The sequence below is a fragment of the Pelecanus crispus genome, chromosome 1 (genome assembly GCF_030463565.1).
Source record: "Pelecanus crispus isolate bPelCri1 chromosome 1, bPelCri1.pri, whole genome shotgun sequence".
Classification (NCBI taxonomy): Eukaryota; Metazoa; Chordata; class Aves; order Pelecaniformes; family Pelecanidae; genus Pelecanus; species Pelecanus crispus.
The window spans coordinates 14167412-14190549 of NC_134643.1; the positions used below are offsets into that span (position 1 = coordinate 14167412).

The window sequence follows — 23138 nt, forward strand, 5'->3', positions numbered from 1 at the left end:
GTTTCATCACCTAAAATAAACGTTTTTCCTCTAAACATTCTTCTTCACTTCCATGGCACTATTGCTACTTTTTAAAGTAGTTACTGAAAATAAGGTCCGGAGGGTCGCTGTTTTGTTCAGGTATGAAATATATAAGCTAAGCCAGACTGCCATCCTTCACTCCATTTTAGTTTGCTTCTGAACACAGGTTTTTTCCTAAGAGTAAAAACACCCATAGTGAGATTTTGACTTTCTTTAATTTAAAGATTGTATTACAGAAAAGTTTAAGTAAAGAATCCTTATAAGGATTAACTCTTGACATAATATATTGCCAAGATACAGTGTAGCTGCAAGGGCTCTATGTGAACCTTCATATAAGTTGCTTTCTTACATACACAGTCGCTGAACAACAAGAATGGTATTTACCATTTGTCAGAGAAGACAGTGGTATTTAAACAGTCCTTTTACCAGTGTGTTCTGGTTTTCCCAAATTAGAAACATGCCATATTAAAACTGTAAAACCCTATTATACAGAAAGTTGATAGAGATGAATTTTCTAAAGATTGCAACTGATGAAACATTAAAATGAAAACTAAGGAGTGTTGATTACGTAGAATGGTTTCTCTTTTACTGGCAGGTCAAATATACTAGAAACATACAAATATTTTTGATAATCTAATTCCAGATGAACTCAAAACACTGAAGTAACACATACAGGCTAAGAGAATTCAATACTGTTCCAAGGCACTTACTGAATCTCCATGACTAGATGAAAACCAGAACAAATTAGATCTGACAATTAAACAGTATATAATATAAAAATAACCTTTTGCTTACAATTTACAAAATGTATTACAATCTTTATCTCTGCTAACCTGCAATTCTGGCTCTGTGTGTCCAGCAATTTTTGTAAAAAACTCCAGAAGCTATTTTCTAAAACGTCAGGGCAAATAATTTACAAATAAGGTACACAAAAATTTAGATCATGCAGAGATTTCTTACATCTTCTGTTAATATTTTATGATTGCAACTTTATCAAATTATATACTTACTTGCCCTGTACATATACAAAATAATGCATACATGGTAATAAAACATTAGCAAAAAGTAGTCCATAAACACAGTCTGTCAAAAGTATTACTATATTAACATATGTCTACAAGCAGCGTGTAACAGGATTAAAAGACATTAAGGCAATAATACTTGAAGTTAGAAAATAAATCATACGTAATACTTTCTCCTAAGTGTAATAAGGCAGGTAGATGGCCCCAGCAAAAAGTTAAGTTGTAATACTGGAATCCACTGTTGTGAACAATGTTTAAGGTTTCACGTGGGATGTACTGTAAGAGTGTACCATTTGGTAGTTAGATCTACACTGCTCTGTGTTAGTTGCCCCCAAAAAAAGTGGAATACTATTTTTCTAGTTCTCAGTGGCACTTGAGTTTTCCAGTATAATTTATTGATAGTATGTCCATTGGTTCTTGGATCATGTCCATTCTGAAGGTGGCTCTCTTGGTCCTCTGGGCTTTCCACAGCGGTTACCAAAACCTAAGGAAAGAAATGTATTTAATGTTTCTGTCCCCTCGGACAATGCAGTCTCACAAATGTTGGCAGCAGCCAGAAGGATCACTGTAAGGCATGTTCCAGCTCTTATGGAAGAGGTTTACTCTCAGGGCTAGAAAACAACTTTGTAACATTAGGAGTTCTAAAGGCACTATGACCATAGGAAAAACAAACATGAAGAATTTGTATATAATTATAGTTCCCTATTTAAAACTCACCTGGAAAGTATTTCTCAGTAAATACAGTATTACAGCCCTTGATATCATTTACTGACTTTTTTCCTTCTCTGTGTACTAAAGCAGTTTTCTCAGGTATTGTTTCTGAAATTTTCCAGTACTCTACAGAAATTACATCCCCTTTGACTAATTCTCTATTTCATACACTCTAAAAAAAAACCAAAGTGAAGAATGACTGAATTGCTCATTCTGGGAAAAACCCTTTCAGCGATGCTGAAGAGACAAGGCAGGCTTACTTGCCTGGGTTCTGCACCTCAGTGAGTTGGAGGGAGATAGAAGTAGCAGCTATCTAGTACTGTTAATGAATCTTCTGTTTAAATTATCTAGTGATTATATTTTAAATTAATTGTAATTACCAATATCTGTTACTTCTGCAGGAAGTTCTGAAATTTGACCTCTTGTATCAGTGGAACCAGAAAAAGAAATCTGAGGTAAAACGTCAGTTGGTGTTTTGTTGCTTCTTTCAGGACGATCTGGAAAACACACATACCTCCCTTACTGTAACATTCCTTTAGTCAGCACTGTGTGAACACTACCTTTAAGTACAGCTCAGTCTAGAACACAGCTTGCATCAGATATTCTTTACAAAAATAAACACTTAAAAGCCAATTTCTCATTTCTTAAAAAACATACTTCAAAATTGTTTATGAAGCAGATGTTCAATGACAGTGACACATTGCTGTTTGCCAAATATCATTTTTTTTTTGAAGTTTGTATTGATATTTAAAATCCCACATAGCGCTTATTTATAGCAAGAGCTCACAGTACCATTTAATACGTCCATATAAATGCATCTGTTCATGTTCTTTCTAAACTAAAGGTGCTTAAGAAGACATAAGTAACTGTGTTACATTACTTTACATAATCACCCTATTACCAAATCTGTAGTATTTACAAAAACTGATTTATCTTTAAAAAAAATCTACCAGGTATTTAACATGCAGGTCCAAATGGACTGTACGAGCCCATTCAAGGAACGCAGAAGCTACATGGCAGACATAAGCTTACAGCTGAAGCAGGCTGCTGCAGAGTTAAACATCAGCTGATCTACACTTCTTACTGAAGCCTTTTCAGAAGACCAAAAATTAAAGACTTTGGTAAATATGCAACATACATATACATATATATATACATACACATCACTGCTGAACTTATTTTAGGTTTACTCCTGTCTTTATGACGTTAAAGAAATTAATTCACCAACTTTTACGATTTCTATTGCAATAACATGGGAAGGTTCTAATTAAGCTGAAAAAATATTGTTGTTATAATATGCATTTAAATTCAGTATTTTTGGTCCTCATTATTTTAGCATATGCAAAGATTAACATTAACTTTTAAATAAGATTTGTAACTTGTTTCCTCAGAAAACCTTACAAGCTTTAAAAACAGAAGGTCTTTTCAGAAATACCAGTGTTTTGACAATATACTTAGAAATCTTCAGAGCAAAAGCCAAGTCCAGACAAATTTTTGTTCAGTAGGAAAAATGTATTTCGAAGTAAGAGATGGGCTTGTTGCAGGACTATTGTAATTTTTAGAGACTTGCCAATGAAGCTAAAACATCATGGATTGGAAGTAGCTTTTGAAGTAACCATATGTATACATTTATTTCAAGGTTAGATCATTAAATATTTGTGAATTTCCAGGAGAAAAATTTCTCCCTGGTAGTATCTAATCTTCTAATAAAAATACTCCCAAAACACTTTATCAGTGCAAATGGTTAGGTTACTTGAACTTTCCACTCTTACGGGGTTACTGGACAGATTAACAAGTGGAAAAAACACTCCTTTTCATATTAATATTAATAATAATAAAATAAATCTTTTCCATCACTTACCAGGTAATACAGGTGAAGTTGTTTTCAAACCCTGTTAATGAGAAGTATTTAAAATAATTCCATAAAATGTTTCCAAAATACTAGAACACCAGAAATTTAAGATGATGAAAATGTCTTTGAAAAATATACCACATCCGTGGAAATATCTACTTGCTGCTACATTTCTGACATGCTGTAACACTGACAAAAAATGCTACAGTAGTTAATAAAGAATTTACTATCAGAACCTTGCTTGATATTTAATAAAAAGTTAAAATTGTCACATTACAAATTATTTGCAAAATTAGGTAGTTCAGTTCCCATACTAAACTTACAGTCCCTGAAAATTCACTCCATCTTTTTTGTCAAATTTTTAAGTGGTGCGTAAGAGTGGCTGTAAAGTGTATTGGGGGTGCATAAAAAAAGGCATGAATGTAAAGAGGATTTATATGATTTTGAAGTTTTGCCAGCTGTTTATGCTGGATGACTTTGAGCCACTAGTAGGCAGATGTGAAAAGTGAAATCTGATGGGCAGAAAAAGGTTCGTTTAAAATAAAATTTTTCCTTATATCCATATTTATCAGGCAGTGAAACAGGTTGCCCACAGAAGATATGAAGTGCCCATCTCTGGAGGTTTTCAAGACTCAACTGGATCAAGCCCTGAGCAGCCTGGTCCGAGTCCCTGCTTCATGCAGCAGGTTAGACTAGAGACTGCAATCCTCCTCCGGCTCCAAGTAGCTTATGATCAATTAAGGGCAGACAGCAAGCTCCATAATAGCAGCATATTTACACTCTTAAAGCCATAATTTAAGGTATATTAAGGATAACCTTTAAAAGTATTGCTGAACTTAGAAAACCAAATAGTTTTCTTGGAAAGAAAACATGCTAATGCATCAGTTCAACGGCTCAGACAGAGGAAAAACTGGGTAGTTATAGATGATCAACAGCTGTAACTTTTCACAAGTATGTATTTTGCTTTCTGTTGTAGCTCCCAGCTGAACTAGAAATGACTGATTAGTGCAGACTTGTCTCCTATACTTACTGTAGAGACTGTTTGTTCAGGGAGGTGCTGATCACGCAATATGCTCCACTCAGACTCTGCAATCATAACTGGCTTCGGCAAGGGTGTGCCTAGGAAAAATTAAATCAAACTCAACATACTTGAATTCTCTCCATGATGCAGTGTTAGAACACAGCATTAGAAATGTGCTATAAAGCAACTTTTTTTAAAATTAAATGCTTGTAAAAACATGAATCTCTCTTTACACGAAGAGCTTTCAAGATAAGGGAAGACTCCACAACATAATTCAAAACACAAGACTGCAACGTTTGCATTGTGGACATTCATTTCCTTCATTTGGGGCTTCCTAACCAATAGAAGAATTAGTTTCTTTTTCAATAATGTTTTTAAAATTTTGTTATACCAGCTGTGCAATAATAGCAGATCTGAAAAAGACAATACTAAGTAAAGAAAACACACAAGTCAGGACAGCCATACCCATCCTTTACTGACATCATGCAAAAACATAATAAAAATTGAAGTTGTTTTAGCGATTCCAGTCCCAAAGAGATTTTTTTTTTTTTAAAAGAAAAAAGGCTTTGTTTATTGTGTTCTCACAGAAAAGAAGCAAGTCCATAATATCCAAAGAAAGGATCACTTTGACTCTGAACTACCTATGCTTATGATGCTCAAGGGATGTATTTAGAAAACTTCAATGTTTTTATGCTGAAAATAGCTATACTAACTACTTTGGCCAAAAATTTTTGGAAGTTTCACAAAGTGACACTAATCAAAAGCCTCAATAAATAACTACAACACACTAGGTTTTTTGGAAGATACCAAGCATCAACCTAAGTCATCCCTTAATTTCAATCAATCATTTTTGTACTCTGCCATTACTAGCTTGATGAATGAAATATGAAGATATAAGCACATCATTTGTGTCAGTTTTCTCTTTCAGCTAACCTTTTGACACGGGCAAAGGGTAAAATATGTTAAACTTAAATAAACTGGGCTTGTTCACTAGATGCAGTGCAGTATGAAATGTCATCATCTTTCCTTTGCCCAGGAAAGGAGAATCAGATAAGCACTGTTCATGTGTTTTCACATTCCCTACCTGGGAGCAGTAAGAAACTACCTAAAACAGCAGGGGAATCCCCTAACTGTATTGCATTTCCCCACTGTATCTCATTTCCATACCCTTCAGATTGAAAACCAGCTCCACTGAAATCAATATTGAAGTCTCCAATATAGTTAAATATCATGTAAGAGCATGCTTAGTCAGAAAATGAGACATAATTTGACTGTGTTCAAGGACTTACAAAAGTTAAACCTCAAAATAAGCTATTACACACGCTAGATTTCATTCTATTTTACAATTTGGTCCAGTAGTTTAACCAAAAAAGCAGAGGCATCCAAATACAATACTGAAATGCATTTCACATTTTATCCCAAATTATCACAAAACATTAAAAACTTACTCTGTTCACTTGCTAATACAAATGATTCTGGTGTTCTTTCTGGGAGCGGGGGAGAGGAATCTTCACTAGTATCAGCATCTATATCAAATACGATATTTAGATAAGTTAAAAAACACACTTAAATTTTCCTCCTAGTTTTTCAGAAGTTGATCTTTTGATACGTGAGATCATCCTAAACTTCGTATGAAATTTAAAGCAAAAGGAAAATTCGGTCTAAATGTTATAAACCATTTTGTTTTACTATGGGTGCCTTGGGTGCAACTCCACACTAACAACACTACCTTCACATTAAGGGGCTAAGAACCAGCTTGTATGTGATGGAAGAAAGAAAACTAGAACACATTTTCAGTCTAAATCACTTGGAGGAAAAAAACCTCAGCAACTCCAATGAATACTTTTTCTTCATTCTTTCAGCAACAGAGTATAAGCACAATCAACAGTCTGCACTGGAGCAGTATCATTTGCTTCTTGAACAAGTAACTTGCCAATAACTGCAACCATAGTAGTTACTGTAATTTAATTGCAGTTCGTTACATGTCTATTTGCAGCCACTGCAAGAGATAGTTAAGCTCATTACAACACATTGGCTTCTTGAACTCTTCTGCAGATACTGGTAACTAACACAGTTGGTGCCTATGAACTGAAACACTAATGAAGTTCACAAACCATAGCAAGAAGTTTGTTGAACATATGTATGAGCTCTTCAGCTGTGCTGACAACAGTAACTTACTGCTGATGAGCAGCAACTTCTGTTTTTAATTAAGTGGCTCTAACCATACTTACTTCTGAAGTCAATACAGCACAGCTAGATTGCATGGTGCAAAGACGTCAAGCAATTCCTGGAAATGTTCAAGGAAACTTTCAAGGTCAGGTTGGACGGGGCTCTGAGCAACCTGATGTAATTGAAGATGTCCCTGCTCATTGCAGGGGGGGTTGGACTAGAAGACCTTTAAACATCCCTTCCAACCCCAACTATACTATGATTCTGTGAATGTTGCTCTTCAGGACTGCATCGTGCGACAGTACGTTCTAGGGAAGCTCCACATTAACCACTTCTCTAAAGCCCTAAGTCTCAGTTTTGCTTCCCAAGTCCATCTCAGGGCCCACCCAGGCTGGCTCCCGCACCACCGATATAAACTAGTTAAACAGTCTAGTGCAAGTTTTACTAGCCAGAAGGGTAAATGGAGCCAGAGGAGATGGCTACTGTTGTTGCCAGTAACACATCCTGTTGCCAGTCCATTCCTTCTCGCTTCTCAAGAGTATACTAACACAAGCTGCTGTGGCAGCAAAAGCCCCACTCCTGCCTGCTAAGGAATTTGGAGTAGAAATTAAAGGTTTAAAACAATTCAAAGTAGCTGCTGCCATAAGAAGTCTCATCTCACAACTGTATTCTACACAAGATTCACAGAAAGATGAAGACGTTTCAACTAATGAAGCCATGAAGCTTCCCCTGCCAACATGCCAGCAGCAGCGCCAGGAACTCCACCACGTTTTACAAGCCACTATGTTCAAAGTGACTTCTCTGAGACCTGCTCCATCTCGAGTTTATTATACAGCATAAGAAAATCTTCACTTATTGACATAGTCTCTGTAAAACCAGCAAATGAAGTCACTGTGGAGTCTGCACTAACTGAAAGTGAGTTTTGGGGGTTTTGTTTTAGTTTGGGGGTTTTTATTGTTGATGGGGGGTGGTGTTTTGTTGGTTTGTTTGTTTTTTTTTTTTTAACCTCAGGTTACAACTACTTTCCCCTTCATTTGAATTAAAAAGAGGATTTAATTATGTGGTAAGATCATGCACACCAACAGTTATGGTAAAGCATCTAGGGTGCTGGTAAGTTCACAGGCAAGCTTCCTTGATGACTGTACATCCCCAGCTTTGGACAGAAGAGTCCTGAACAAGTACGAAAATGAAAAAGCCACTATAAAACATGGTTTAGGATCACCGCTGCAAAGTGATCTAACTCTATATTCTTGAGTCTACAATGGATTACAAGACCTGCAAACCTGAATATAAAATGGGAAGTCTTCACTATAATACAAAAGGGAACAGATACACCCTCGATAACAAGAGATGTTATAAAAAAATTAAGATAAACATTTTAAGCCATTCCTGTGAAAACAGCAACATACCAGCAGCACAAATGCTGTACTGTTATTTCACGATGTTTCTAATATGCAGTTACCTGAAACAAATTCTTGAGTGACATTTCTCCCATTCTTTGTCATATTTATAACATATCACTTATTTGCATGTTCTTACAGCACCAACATAAAGAGAAGTCTAGAGAGGTAACAATTTGCAAACAGTGATGAACAATGATTGCCCTCGGAAAGAAGGAAAAAAGCCTGGCTAAAAGCAGTGTTGGAAAAATACTATAGCATGCAAACCTACCATAAAACAAACCTAAGGAGGACTGCCTGGTATAAATGTTGATATAACTAGGACACAAAGGGCTTTGTCTTTGCTATGCAGAGCATTTTTAAAGTGTCACAGGGTTAAAAACATACACATGTGCAAGTATTGTTTTGTGGGTATACATATCACAAAATCTATAGAAACAGATTGTTTTTAAAGCTGCAAAATAGTTCATGTTTCTGAATATATTCTTTCGATGAAAAATTAGTTCACAAAGCCAGTATTTTCAATACAGCTGCATCTTGCATCACACACTCAGCCCCATTTCACCTCAGAAAGTCACGTAGTCTGCACAGACTCGTGAAGCGAGGCCATCACTGCAAGTTGCTCCTAGCACAAAGTCTGATCTAAATACAGAAACTCACGTTCTCCTTTCAGCTCCACAGCCTTACTACGCGCTTTGTTGCACTTTGCACAGGCAGTTGCCGAGCCCTAATTTGTTCTTCCCAGCTATCTCCTCCATCTGATCCAAGTGTGCCAGCCTGACTGAAATCTGAATCTGCACGTTTTAGGACCCTTTTGCTTTCAATAAGCGATGTTGTAACTTCTTGCAGAAGCAGTCTTGCAAACTTTCCTTGCTCAAAAAACTCCAAAAAGCAGTAAAAGATTAAAAGCAACTGAGTAATTTTCAAAACACTACTAAAGCAGAACTTGGATTTTTAGACAAACAGCAATATTCCTTTGTCTCTCCCGGCCAGGTACAGCGAAAGAGGAAAGCAGGGCTAAATATTTACAATGTTATTAAAATGCAGGAGCGAAAGCATGAGCAACTTCAAAGACTGAGCAACTTCAAAGACTGATACAGTGAAAGAGGTTACATCTACATTTTCAGGACCAGCACATCAACCACTACGCATGAATTTGATGTGTGTTTGGACAAGCCTGTTTAAAATACTTTGACTACTCAAAACTGTCATTATTATAGACAATTTCCATGAAATCAGATGTGGAGAAAAAAAAAAAAAAGCACCAACCAATAACCCGGAAACCTGCAATTAAGAATGCATTCACACCTTGCAATAAAGCTTTTGAAGCAGCTTATCAAGGCCTGCAGTACCAGCAGTGTAACAGACATAGCTCACATGCAAAACAAAAACTGGGAGGAAAAGAGTTGTGCCCCTTCTGAAGCTGCCATACTACACTGTTTAAATTTACATTTAGAAAATTGCATTGTAAAGAAATTTATGTTGTCTAACTCTAAAGATGCAACCAGGTTAAAGAGTAGCACTTCTGAACCACAATGAAACCTACCTTTGCCATCTTCAGAGCATGTTACGGCTGTTAAGTCTTGCCTAGCAATAGACATCGGCAACACTTTTCTGGCAGAAACGTTTTCAGTACTAGCGGCAGCAGAAACTGTGGCACTTGCGGTTGAAACGTTAAATGCGCTTTTGCTCATGGCTCCGTCAAAGTTCATCTCATCTGTGTCAGAATCATCTGAATGAAGAGGATTAGTAAAACAGAGGGGTGCTCGAACAGAAATAGTAGTACGATCAACATTATCACTGGAAGGATGTTCAGCTGTGGTGTTTGATACCAGAGAGAGAGTTTTAACACCATGACATAAGATGTCTGAAGACGAGTCTTCAGACACTGATGTACGCAGTGCATTTTCAGGCCCATGCAGTGACCACGTGGCATGTCCCTTTTCTGTCAGAGGCAGACGATCTGGTCTTGGTGGAGTATCAGAAACCTGCTGACTCTGCAGACTTTCTGGTGAAGGTATTAAGGCTGTGCTAGACTGTGGCACACTGCATTCCATACATGAGTTCTGAGAAGCGTCTACAAATGAATCCCCTGAAATCTGTTCCTGTGGCTTAAAGCTCTTATCAATTGCACAGGATGACACAGGCTTGATTTTAATTGCATGTCCCCTGTTCAACAGAGAGTTCCCATCAAAGCTTCGTGGTCCCTCCTGAAGAGGTACCTTCTTGATTTCAAAACTTAAGTTGCGCTCCAGCCTTTTCTCTGCAAGTTCACTGGGTTCGTTCTTCCCTGAATGTTCTATTGACTTATTATAATTCTCATTGAGGTCTGTTGAATGCTCTGACGAAACCATGTGCAAAACTGGCTTTGGATGGTATCTGTCATTGTCCTGCCACACAGTAGTGACTGTTGGATAAGCTGATGGGGGAGATGGTGTTAAGATTGGCGGTACTGGCTGAGGCTCTGGAGGCTGCAAGATTTCTTCTTTAGCGTCTCCTTCTACAAGGCAACTGGAAAAAAAACAAAACACAATTGTGTAAGTTTTCTGTATTTTGACAATATTGTAGATATCTATCCATCTATCTCTGCAGCAGTAATGCTTTCATACCAATATGGAACACCAGCAGCGCTTCCACTGCATACAGACAATGGTTATAAAATATGACTAATGGGGTAGGCAAGAACTAAGTCAACACACTCAAAACGTCTTTCAGAATATCACAAAGACGTGCATTCAGGCCACAACTAATCCTCATTGATAGTTCAAAGATTGCTCACATCCTTTTCCAGAAGGATTATTTCAAAGACTCTGTAAGAAAGGCCCTCTTGTGGCAGCTTTTCAGTACTTTTTTGCTTTCTTCTTTCTTAAGAAGTGGCTCAGAAGAACTCAACTTTCAATTTTCAATAAAGCCAAGAAAACTGTCTTTAAAAAAAAACCTTAAAGCCTGCTTAATACCAAATATCTTCCTTTGTTTTTATTTTTCTGCACACGACCAGGAGGATTTTATTTTTATATTTATTTAAGAGTTTCTCCATAGTTGTAAGGCTAATGATGCAGACCAAATTCAGCTGACATGACATGCACACTGTATAAAAACCATTCACAGTAGAATACAGGATCCAAATTACAGTGCATATTAGCAAGACCACAGCACTTATTACAGTTCTTCTTAAGCTACTTAAAGGAGAAGCTCTTCAAGCATATGGTCAATTTACTTTCAGATTAGATGCAGAATATTTGACTACAAACATTTTGCACAACTAAGGTCTTGTCTACAAACAGGAATTAGGCATTTTCATTCAGAGCCTTTAAAAATACTTCCTTTCATTATGTCAGACTAGTAACAGAGTAATAACTGAGGTGAAAAACAAATGTCTGCCAAGAACAGAAATACAATGAAATAATTTAAATAAATAATACTTTCAATCCAGGCAGATAAATCAAAGCACAATGGACTACAGTTTGCAAAGGAGGAGTGTGATTTGGCCACATGCTTGAGCTGAGAAACCAACCCATTTTATGTACAAAGCTCAGATCACTTCCTGCTGTTGGCAGAGATGTTCTTCATGGGGAAGTAATAAACCCTCTATACAGGCCGGCACATAATGTCCAAGATAGCGACATTTAGAAGACAGATGCTCCCATTCCCCCCATGTTAAGGGAACAGACAGTTCCCAGGGTCACATAGTCTTTACTGACAAGTTCAGGTGGTCCCAGCACCACAATAGCATTGAACAAGCAGGAGTCGGCCAAATTCTTACACACTTTAGTTTTTTGGGATAATCTATGTCAGAGGCACCAAATATCACCTCTGCAGCAGGAGACTTGGAACCTTCCCTTGGAGATAAGGTTATAGCAGGACATTCTCTTTCCTTGAAAATGGAGTCACCAGCAGACCTTGGACTGTACCTTCCTTTCACAATCTAACATCCTGAAGACCTGAATCTATTCAGAAGAGTGTTCACAGTAGTTTTGTGAAATAGACTTTTATTTGCAAATGAATTCAAGGCTACACACCAAAAGCCAGAAAGCAGAGGCTTCCAAAAAGGCAAAAACTCTTACTACCTGCTAGATGACAGACCACTGTGACAGTATTTTCCTGCTGCATTTGTGTAAAACCTGGGAGAACACAGCATATCTGGCAGGTCTGGAAGCAGGTGTCCCAGTAATAACTCTCATGTTGTAAGGACCAGCAGGCTGATGTGCAGATTTTATTCCCCAGGCCCTGTGTTTCAGGCTACTTAAATGGAACCTCCATGATAGCGGTAGTAGTTAATCATACATTACTAACTCAGATGAAGAATGAGAATGAAGAAGTATTTGTATTTTAGAGACTTGACAGATTCTGTGGAAGAAAAAGAATCTCATAAAGAGCTATCAGCTACATAATGAAACCACACCTTCAGAGCTTGTAGGTGAAGTCTGGCACCCAAATACAGGTTGTGATTCAACTTGGTGAAGGGTCTAGAGCACAAATCTTATGAAGAGTGACTGAGGGAACTGGGGTTATTTAGCCTGGAGAAAAGGAGGCTCAGGGGAGACCTTATCACTCTCTACAACTACCTGAAAGGAGGCTGTAGTGAGGTGGGTGTTGGTCTCTTCTCCCAAGTAACAAGCAACAGGACGAGAGGAAAAGGCCTCAAGTTGCACCAGGGGAAGTTTAGAAAGGGTTGTCAAGCACTGGAACAGGCTGTCCAGGGAACTGGTTGAGTCACCATCCCTGAAGGTATTTAAAAGACATGTAAATGTGATGCTCAGGGACCCGGTTTAGTGGTGGACTTGGTAGTGTTAGGTTAACGGTTGGACTCCAACCTAAACGATTCTGATTGGAACAGTCAGAAAGTGTCCAGCTGTACTACTATGTGTTTTGCTCCTACAAATCTTTCACATAGGAAGCTCAGTTTGAAATCAGAAGTCTAGCACAGGCCTAATAAATTTCAGCAACTGCAGGGGAGCTCCAAGAAATCTCAGCTGGATCATCGCAGTCAGTCACACATGTAAGATCATCAGAAATAAGAGGCATACCTTTCAAACCCTTTTTAATCAGACAACTACCTAGACAGAAAAAGGCTGTCACTACTGCCAAAACATTAACAAGACCGTTTAGAGCCATGGACAGACAAGACCAAAGAAAAGGCTTGCTATTAATATCACATCTTGGCTGGCTATAAAACATGAATACTTTACAACAGACATTGTGAAATTTGGTAACTCAATCACTTCACTTTGAAGACTAACAAAGGCTAGCATCAGTCTCCTGCACTTGTAATTAAGGCATTTGGCTTTCTGAGACAAGTCTCCATCTTCCTCTTGTTGCTCCTACTAAGTCTGAAAAAGCCTTTTTACTTGAGAGAACATGGGCTAGTAACATAGCTCTGTGGGCTAAAGAATCTTCCACCTTCTCAGCCAACATTAATAAGAAAGTATTAATTAAAAAAAACAAGTAGAAAGGCTTATAAGAATAACACAGAGTACTAAGTTACACTCCATATCCCGTCAGTATTGCATTATCCATCAATCCATGGTGAGGTTTCTTCTCAGGTTGGCATATCTTTGTCAGACAGCAAGAGAGGAAGCAAGAACAATTCAGAAATCTGGATCATTTTTTCAAAAAGGTTACTGGAGAGGATAGAGAACAGATTAAAAAACCCAACAGCTACAAAATTGAACTGCTACCTCTTCCCCAAGGGCGTTATTTAAGTGAAACACAAAAAAGCCTTAAGTATCAAACATGCTGTTTCCCTTACGTTGGAATAAAGCCAACAGTGGGCTTGCTTTTGACACTTATAGGGAATAGGGCTAAAGACCACAAAATTGCACAAGAATTCCTGACTGTCTGTTCACAAGTGAAAGGCATCAGACAGGGCTCTCATTACTTGTCTGCATGTCACATCACAAACAAAATCAAAGCAATACTATTAGCTCCCCTGCTTGCAAGCAAGGCCTAAAAAGGACTTAGCCAGTGCAAATTGAGACTATCGTAACCTGTGTTTAAAAAAAAAAAAAAAAAAACCCACAAAGACTGCCTGACATTTGAATTTTCTACAGTATCAAAAGCATACCTGTCTTGGGACAGACTACAGCATGAATTTCATCCTTGTAATTTTATTAGCACCAAGCTATAGCAGTATGGGATGGATAACCAAAATCCCTATACAAGAGATTCCAAACTGAAGAAAACTGTTTGAATTTTCAGTTTATGAACTTCCCCACCCACTGAAGTACTGGAAGCTCCCTAGCTTCCAAATGATATTCTGTAAGTTACTGTACCTCTGTATCTGGAAAACCCCAAATCCCCCTGCAGTTCTCCCAGGTGCCTGCTTTCATCCTCTGCCTGGCTGAGGGACAGACACAGAGGGATGGAGGGAGTTCACTGGTATAAATCGTTACACGCCCCCTTTACCAGTAGTGATTCTCATCAGTAATCTCCACTAAATCCTCCTACTGAAAATGAGGTTTTTCCCTTATTGACCTCATTTTCCTGACCCAGAGTCATACATGTCATCAGCAAAACTAACTTCTTATCTGGTACAGACATACCATTAAGCATTACAATTAGCTAAAGCAGCAAGTTAGCATTGAACTAAATATGACAAGATTATAGGCCCACAATACCAGTGAAAATTCATGAAGTTTTTCACTGATTACTGTTTAATGAAATCACTCTCCCATTTGGTTCACTAGTAAACAGAACCCCACATGTATACAAACAGCCCCCTTAGAGGTATGCGTAGCACTGATAATACAGGAAATACTGCACAAGTCAGCCACCCAGAAGTTGTTTCATCATCATCCTCATACACAGCTAAACAGAGCTAGTAAAATGTCCCCCATTACATTTGAAGTTAAATTTCATTTCTTCACTCTCAAATGAGAGCTTACAGTGATCAAATGAGAAATTCTCTATCAAAATAAGTCTTTGTCCTGTTAATATTGAAGAATATCCATCCTCAGAAATGAGATGCCCAAATAGCATTCTGATGTAATTTGTGGGATTTTTTGTTTTTTTAAAGAACTAGATGCCACCAAGGATTTCCTGGTTTTCTCTGAATATTTAACTATTTTTCCATTTTACTGACAATGTAGTATTGTTATTTCACATGTTCTGCATTGCAAATAATCTTTTTGTTTCTTTTTACAAAGCAGAAATATTAAGAAATGTATACCTTTAAGAGGTCTTTGTCTGGCAGTAGCTTTTTCTAAAACTCTTGCCAAAAAATCTTGGGCATTTTGGGTTGCTGCATAATGCTTTCTTTGGGCACTTCCTCCAACAGCTGTGCTCTATAGACACTTCTCCCCCCAGAGGCAGAAAATTATCTAAAGATGAACTACTAATATTATTCCAAACAACAGGAGACAGTATAGTAAAACCAGCTTGATTTAAATTACCAGGAAACTAACAGAAAGCTCATGGAAGAGGATACTGAGACAGAAAAGAGTCAGTAAACCAAAGAATGCCAAACCATTTGAGAAAGAGAAGCAAGCTTTCCAGTAGTAGACCTTTAAATTAACTCTGCATTGCTTTTATATATTGCAAAAAGCAAAGCATTTCTCAAGTACATTTGTAAAAATCACACTGTGCAATAAAAAACAGAAAGCCTTCTCATAACTCAGCATTGACAGTGTCTCTTCATATACAACTTATATATATATATATATACACACACACACCCCCCCCGATTATCTTGTAATTCCACTACCTCAGCACTTCCTCATACATAACTGTATATGGAATTTCCCTAGGTGATCAAGGCAGCTTTTTCATATGCTTTTATTTCCACACAACCTGAGCAGCTGATGCAGTGCCTTAGCGCCAAAGACCTCAAAGTTAATGACTTCTCAGGTGTCAGGTAAAACATGCATTAGGTAATAACAAATTTTTTAAATTATTTGTCATAATAAAAATTAATTATAATTGTTCAAAAGTACAACAATTTGCAAAAAAAAAAAAAGCTCTCCCACAAATTTCCAAAAATGTACAAATGGGGAAAAAAAAAAACCAAATGAAGCAATGGCAACACTATTTTTGCTTTTTCTGCGGTATATTCTAAATTTTTAGAATGTTTCAAAATCTAAGCCATTCTAGCCTTAATGGAAAAGAACTATATTATTAAAACAGGGCACCATGGGTTCAGATTTAAATGAAACTTGGCCAGCGTTCAAAAAAAAAAAAAAAAAAAAACAAACCCCAAAAAACCAACAAACCAAAAAACCAAGCCTTAAGTAATCCATGGTTATTCTATGCAGCATACTGTAAGGTTTTATTTTCAAATAAAAAAGAGTGATGCCAAAGTCATAGAATGCAGCTGCTATGATCAACCAAAAATAGATACCAAGGTCTACATCCTTCCTCATAATTAAAATAGAAAAATTAAACTCAACATAAGCAGGCTGAAGCTAGACAACCACATTATTCTACTTAAGCATTAAATCACTGCCATCCATGTGGAAGAAAAGCTGCACTTCAGCGAAGCTGTCACAAACTCTACTACAGATAATGTGTATAAAACTGTAAGGAATGAATAAAAATAACCAACTGGTGATTTTTTCTTGTAAAATTTAGTTATATGAGGCTTTTTGGTTTTTTAATTGTGACATACAAATAAATCCCAGAGTGCTAACTAACAAGGAACACCAATCAATAATTTTTATCTTAGTTTTACAGAAGATGCAAAGAGAAGGTTCTGCAGGGCTTAATATGAAACAGAATTACATGTAACCCTTGAAATGTATCTTAATGTCATTAGATTGAAGTCCAATCATAATCTGAAGAAAAGTTAAACTGCTACAGTATTTTACCTTTTCTCCTTCAGACAGTAGCACGTAGCTCTTCATTACACTGAATACAAAGAAGTTACCTCATCTTTTCTTTTTGTGAGTTTATGTCTCAGTTTCTCCATTTCTTTCAAATTGCATTTGAACTTGAAAATAAAAGAGTTTTCTGTAACCAAGCTTGATTAAAAGAAACAACCCCTTTTTCCAAATACTTTAGAACGAACTACTAAACACACAAATATTTCAAGGACTATTTCTTAAAGGTATTAAGATGCTCCCTCTGAATTCTGAATTACCAATCATGGCTTCTACATTTGAAGAGCTCCAATTGTAAAGTCATGTAAAGTCATGCATAGTCCTAAATTGCAAATTTAAAACTTTGGTTGTTTAGTCTTACATCTAACAATAAAGTAAAAAAACTTATGCCCTCTTCCTGCCTTATCCTGAAAATAGCTAAACACGTCTAACAAAGAATGCTTTCTACCTCACAAAGTCCTTCCAAGAAATTAACATAAATGTAAGTTCAAGGTGACTTCCACAAGAAGTCATCATAAGCTGTAAAGCCAAGCAATTTCTAGAATAAGGTGCTGATGTATGCACTCATGGGTTGTTCTTGTTTACCTTCATAATAATCAAGAAATAATATTAATTGAAATTTTTTTAATGTTGACATAAAATGCAAACAGGCATTAACCCAAATGACTATGTTCACATATTGCACAGCAAATATTAATTACATCAAAGCATTACAATGTGATAAAAGGTTGGAAGGTAATACAATTCCAGAACCTCTGCAAAACAAGCACAGTTAGATGCTTCATGGTGAGATAATAAAAGTAAAAAAAATTCAATTTAATATTGATTTAATATCAGTAGCCTAAAGATACTTCTAACTTCCAAGAAGAGACAGACATAAAAGAAGCCCAGAAAAGTACAATTAGAAGTTATACTTCATAGCACTCCTTCCCCAAGACATCCCCAAGCTGAAGCAAGTACTAAAAGGATTAATTATCCCTCCCTGAGTAAGCTTCCAATCCTATATGGCAAAAGTCTTTCATGGCATCTCATCCTTACTTAATACAGACATGAGAATTAACTTGATACTAGCTATACTTTTAAGAACAAGGCATCTACAAATTTAAAGACAATACAGAGATTACCTGTCCTACTGTCCTGTCACAAACAAGAGAAGAGACAGGCAAGAAAGCCACCTTTATGGAATGTACCAAATGGTTAGCCACTGAAAAGAGCTGTAGAGGAGGTGTCACCATCTCATCCAGCAAGCAGCCTCAGGGCTGTCAGAAAACAACTAACAGGAATCATAACCATTACCATCTAAGCAAACATAGCTTGGTCTGACAGCAATACGGAAAACAAGCATCCTGAGGTTGAGAGATGTAAACTAATTTTCCTCCTGCTCGGTCAGGATCATCTCAGGCAAGCCCACCTGAAACTAAGCTGGCACACAGTACTGTTCAGTATTAGTCACAGTAGCCCTTTTTGCTTCAGAAAAAAAGCAACTATTAAACCTTCCCTTAAAAAAAATAAATGCAAATTGCTTTACTACTTACACATTCTAGAGCCAACTACAGCACAGAATATAAAAAATTTAAAAGCCTCACTCCTTTAAAAAAAAAAAGTTGACTTTAGCAACTTGCCTGTAACTTCTTCAGGGACAGTGCATGTGCAACTCAAGCACACATTTGGCTGGCAACCTAAAAGTGTTACTGAACAAAATATTTTAAGCAAGTTCCCAGAGAAAATTCTAAATCAAACTAAAAATGTGGGTTAAACTAAATTATTTCAGAGTACCTAAGGAATATGAACTTATCTGTAAAGGCAATGACTCTTAGCCACCACTTGAAAACACTGACTACAAAAAAGGTGTAGACAAATACTTAAAACAGTTGTACCAAGATATTTTTAGTCACAGCAATGTAGAGAAAAATAATAGAAGGGACATGAAAAAAAGTGGTAAGAGAATGGTTTGGGGAAAAAAAAGCTACAGATGCAATAAGGAGATGTATCATGTTTAACAATTTCCTTCTCCATATGGGGATTAAATTAGAATCTTTCACGGATTCTGCTCTCCCATCCTCCCCAGGAAAAGAATGTCAACCTATGCCAGAACTTCCACAATACGCAAAACCTGGCTCCAAGTCCTGACTGAATCAGGCTGCAGATTTGTAAAACTACCTCACACATCAAGAAAAAACATGTTCATTAGTGGCTATTCTGACCAGATGTGACTAATAGCAAATAAAGTCTTTCCTCAGAAGTGTCTTCCATTAGGGGTGTAATTATCTGTTTTTCAAAAATAATCTCCATTTGAAAAAGACAACAGCTTTGCTAAAAGCTTCCATTTATTCACCTCTAAGGAACCAATCTTCCTGCCAGTGCTGGCAGATGGGAAAGTATGAGCTTATGGAAGCAGGCCCAAAAACGATGAGGTTTTTTTATAAAAGAGATTAAAAGATTTTCACTTAATAATGCAGCAAGTAAAGAACAATGCAATGCAGATAAGACAGAATGGATATGTGTTAAAACATGAATTATGCATATATGATTATTACATGAATATTACCATCAATCTAAGTGAGATTAAAAATGACATTACCTCCATAGCACAAACTGTGCCATTTGTTTGTGAAAAGCCCCAACTCATTTCCATCTCTCTCTTTCAATGTTGTATTCTCCTATAACTTCTGCTTGACAGAACTAATGCTAAGTTAACAGCTACTCATACTCTTACCCTACTGTATCATTAATGGTTGTTATCATACATTATTTCCAAAGTTATCTTATTGCAAATACCACCCCTGAGGCCACTAAAGAAGTAGAGCGATAGGTCCATTTATGATAGTTCTCCGATACCCGCATTAGAATGGGCATTAGAATCACATGCAGTACTCCAGATCTGGTCCAAATTACTAGTTGATAGCGAAGTACAACACTTCCATAGCCAGTTTTAAGCTATGTTTATTCCTGTGACAAGAAAATGATGTTGCAATATTGAATACACACACACACTGGTACCCACTCTGACTCACCAATTTTCAAATGGCTATATCCAATTACATTTTCTATATACATACGCACATATTTAAACTTCCTCCCTTACCAAACCTAGAATATTTTAGGATTTAAAATAAATTTTATTGTATAATCACTGCTCTCACCTTGCTAGCCCCTCAAAAATGGTCTCACTTTACCATATCCTTGGTACCCCACCAAATGCAGCACTGAAAAGAAGGGGTTACTTGTCATCTTCTACCTTTAACCATTGAAGTATCAAATGAATAGGAATTCCCACTGTGGACCTGACCTTGCACTACTCCCATTTGATTATATTTTAAAGCAGTAAAACTACTTTCCTTATACAACTAGAAGTTACGCAAGAATATTAACTGGCTGGTGGTTTCTTATGTCATTCTACAACTTTAGGAAACCCAAATGCTTACCTTAAATGTCTATTTAACTACAGGCAATGTAGCACAGGCAAGATCACCTGCCAAAGGTCCTACAAGCCTTCCAGAAACTAGTTAGGGAACTCGGGCACTTACTTCAGGAGAGCTGCTTCTTTAGTTGTCTAACACTCAGGTTGTGTACCCATTTTAGGCAGATGAATCTGTTAGTTCAGATTTACTTTTGGCTTCCTTCAAGTCAAGTCTATGTATTTTAATAGCTAGAGAGTATTTTCTCTTTCCTCTCTTGAATGAAAGGATTGGCAAGACCAATTTTTCCTCTCAATAAGAAATGCATTTTTTTGGCATACTCTAGTCAATAGCAGTACTTGTCTGTGAGGTAACATTTTCTTGAATAAAAGGATGTTTTTCATTATGTTTTTGCCTCCAAAAAGGAGAGTTCAGTCATTATTTCAGCCTGTTTTGAAGTATATTTTGCTATCACCTAGTAGAATTAGAGCACAAGTAGATCTAACATATCTGACTACTAAAGGGATATGCTTGTCTACTCACATGTAGTCATTGCAAGATTGGTATATTCAAACACTTGCTTTGCAAAGATATTAAAGCTTAAATTTACAGAGCCAATTCCAAGACTTCCATTTGTATTATGTACATTTCCATTTAAAACCAGAAAAAATTACAACTTAAAAGTTTTATAGTATCAGTAGTTTTATTCTACCTTTTTATTTATGAAGCATGTCAACCTGTCAGCTTAAAATAGTATATTAACATAGTTAACTACCTGCGTGTCCGTGGAGGCTTTGGTGGAGGAGAATCCTGTTTCTGAGCATCTGAAGGACTGACAGCATTCTCTGTATTATTTTCATCCTGATCAAAAGAAAAAGTTTTCATTCATGGCTGTAAAGCTGATATACACAATACTTAAACTGTAAGGTCCAAAGATCCATAATGATACCTGAAAATAATGTATGACAATATTACATATTTTTGGCAATCATATAAAGACCACCTTCAAAATTACATACAGATTACATTCTACTCTAAATTCACAATATTATATATTTTATATTTCACATATCTGACTTCAAGTTTTTTCTGACTAAACATTTTGTTTCGCATGTAATTGTATAATCCACTGGAGAAAATTCTCAAAAGCTAATCTTTAAGGTTAGTAGTGAGCAAGCTCCCTTATGCCCTCAAATTATTCATATTTAAAGCATTTATTTTTTCAGTCAGTCTAATTATTTTCACTTGTACAGTCAGTCCATTGAAGATAAGACTAATCTACAGTGCAGTAAGAAAATGAGAATTTCAGCTACTGTAAATTGACAAGCGGATAACTCATTGTTCTAGAAGACTTTCAAATCATTTCCCATTTGCGTACAATGAAGTTGAACTTACTCAGGAAAGCATGAAGATTTTTATTTTGTTTTAGGAGGACCGTAAGAGATTTATATATATACATATTTATAAATATGGGTACCCACACACATTTATATGTAACACACATTTATATGTAACACACATTTATATGTAACACACATTTATATGTAACACCTAAAATATTGTTGTGGGTTAACCCTGGTAGGCAGCTAAGCACCACAAAGCCACTCACTTGCCCACTTCACTCCCCCACCCCCAGAGGGAGAAAAGGAAAGGCAAGAAAACTTGTGGGTCAAGATAAAATTGTAAGCAAAGGAGAAGTGGGAGAGAAAGAAAACAAAACAAATGATGCAAAAGCAATCACTCACCACCTCCTATAGGTGGACCTATGCCTACCCAGTTCCTGAGCAAACGGCTAACCTCACTAACCCCCCCTCTTTTCCCTCTTTATTGCTGAGCATGATGTTATATGGCGTTACGGAACATCTCTTTGGTTAGTTTGGGCCATCTGCCTGGTTGTGTCCCCTCCCAACCTCCTGTGCACCCCCCCGTCTATGCACTGGGAGGGCAGAGTAAGAAACAGAGGTGGCGTTGACGCTGTGCAAACACCGTTCAGCAATAGCTGGAACATTAGTGTGTCATCAGCATTGTTTTGGTCACAAATCTAAAACACAACACCCCAAGAGCAGCTATGAAGAACATGAACTCCAACCCAGCCAGACTCAGTACAAATATGTATAAGTGTATACATATAAAAATAAAAATAGAACATGCAAGGGTCTAAAGCTGTTATACCATTTCCATACACATGCCACAGCCAAAGATCCAACAAAACCAAGGAGTTTAGTATGTATTTTACCTAAAAGCTTTTCTTGCAGGAGTTTTCCTTTGAAAAGCAATTTTAAAAAAGAACCACAAACATCTTGGATCTGTGTAATATATTTCAAAGCACAATACCTGGTTCATGCAACAGGGCCTACTATCTGCCAGCCTACCTGTTCAGACTGGGTGACAGAGACTGACCTTCTCTGGTCTTATAAAAGAAAAGAGAATTCTCTGTTAACTTCTGCTTCAAATGTGATAGTTGCATTTGAATTTGGTAAGCATTTTCAGCTTTGGAAAATAAACCATAACTAAATTATCTCAACAGCTATTAAATTTAGATTCATTAGTTACATGGTTTTAATTTCCATTACTAGTCTTAAAACAGTTATCACTGTCTGCTAGTGTGAAGAGTCTATTATCAGATTCTATTCCTCAGTCTACTAAGTGAAGCTTTTCCTGTGAAGAAAAAAATTAAATCTTTTAATCTTTTTTTATTGTTCTTCACCAACCTCCCCCATTAACTAGCTGT

General features: G+C 36.8%; 1 protein-coding gene across 1 annotated transcript in view; it reads right to left on the reverse strand.

Moving 5' to 3' along the window:
* Positions 1-341: 341 nt before the first annotated feature.
* The window catches only part of PTPN12 (protein tyrosine phosphatase non-receptor type 12), an 81120-nt gene continuing 58323 nt past the window's right edge, over positions 342-23138 (reverse strand). Inside the window, exons 12-18 of the mRNA XM_075710951.1 lie at positions 21183-21268; positions 9743-10707; positions 6076-6153; positions 4637-4725; positions 3616-3646; positions 2135-2251; positions 342-1527 (exon numbers count right to left, since the gene is read on the reverse strand). Of these exons, the coding sequence (XP_075567066.1) occupies positions 1466-1527; positions 2135-2251; positions 3616-3646; positions 4637-4725; positions 6076-6153; positions 9743-10707; positions 21183-21268 (1428 nt within the window). The 3' untranslated portion in view covers positions 342-1465. The remainder of the gene's footprint in view (positions 1528-2134; positions 2252-3615; positions 3647-4636; positions 4726-6075; positions 6154-9742; positions 10708-21182; positions 21269-23138) is intronic.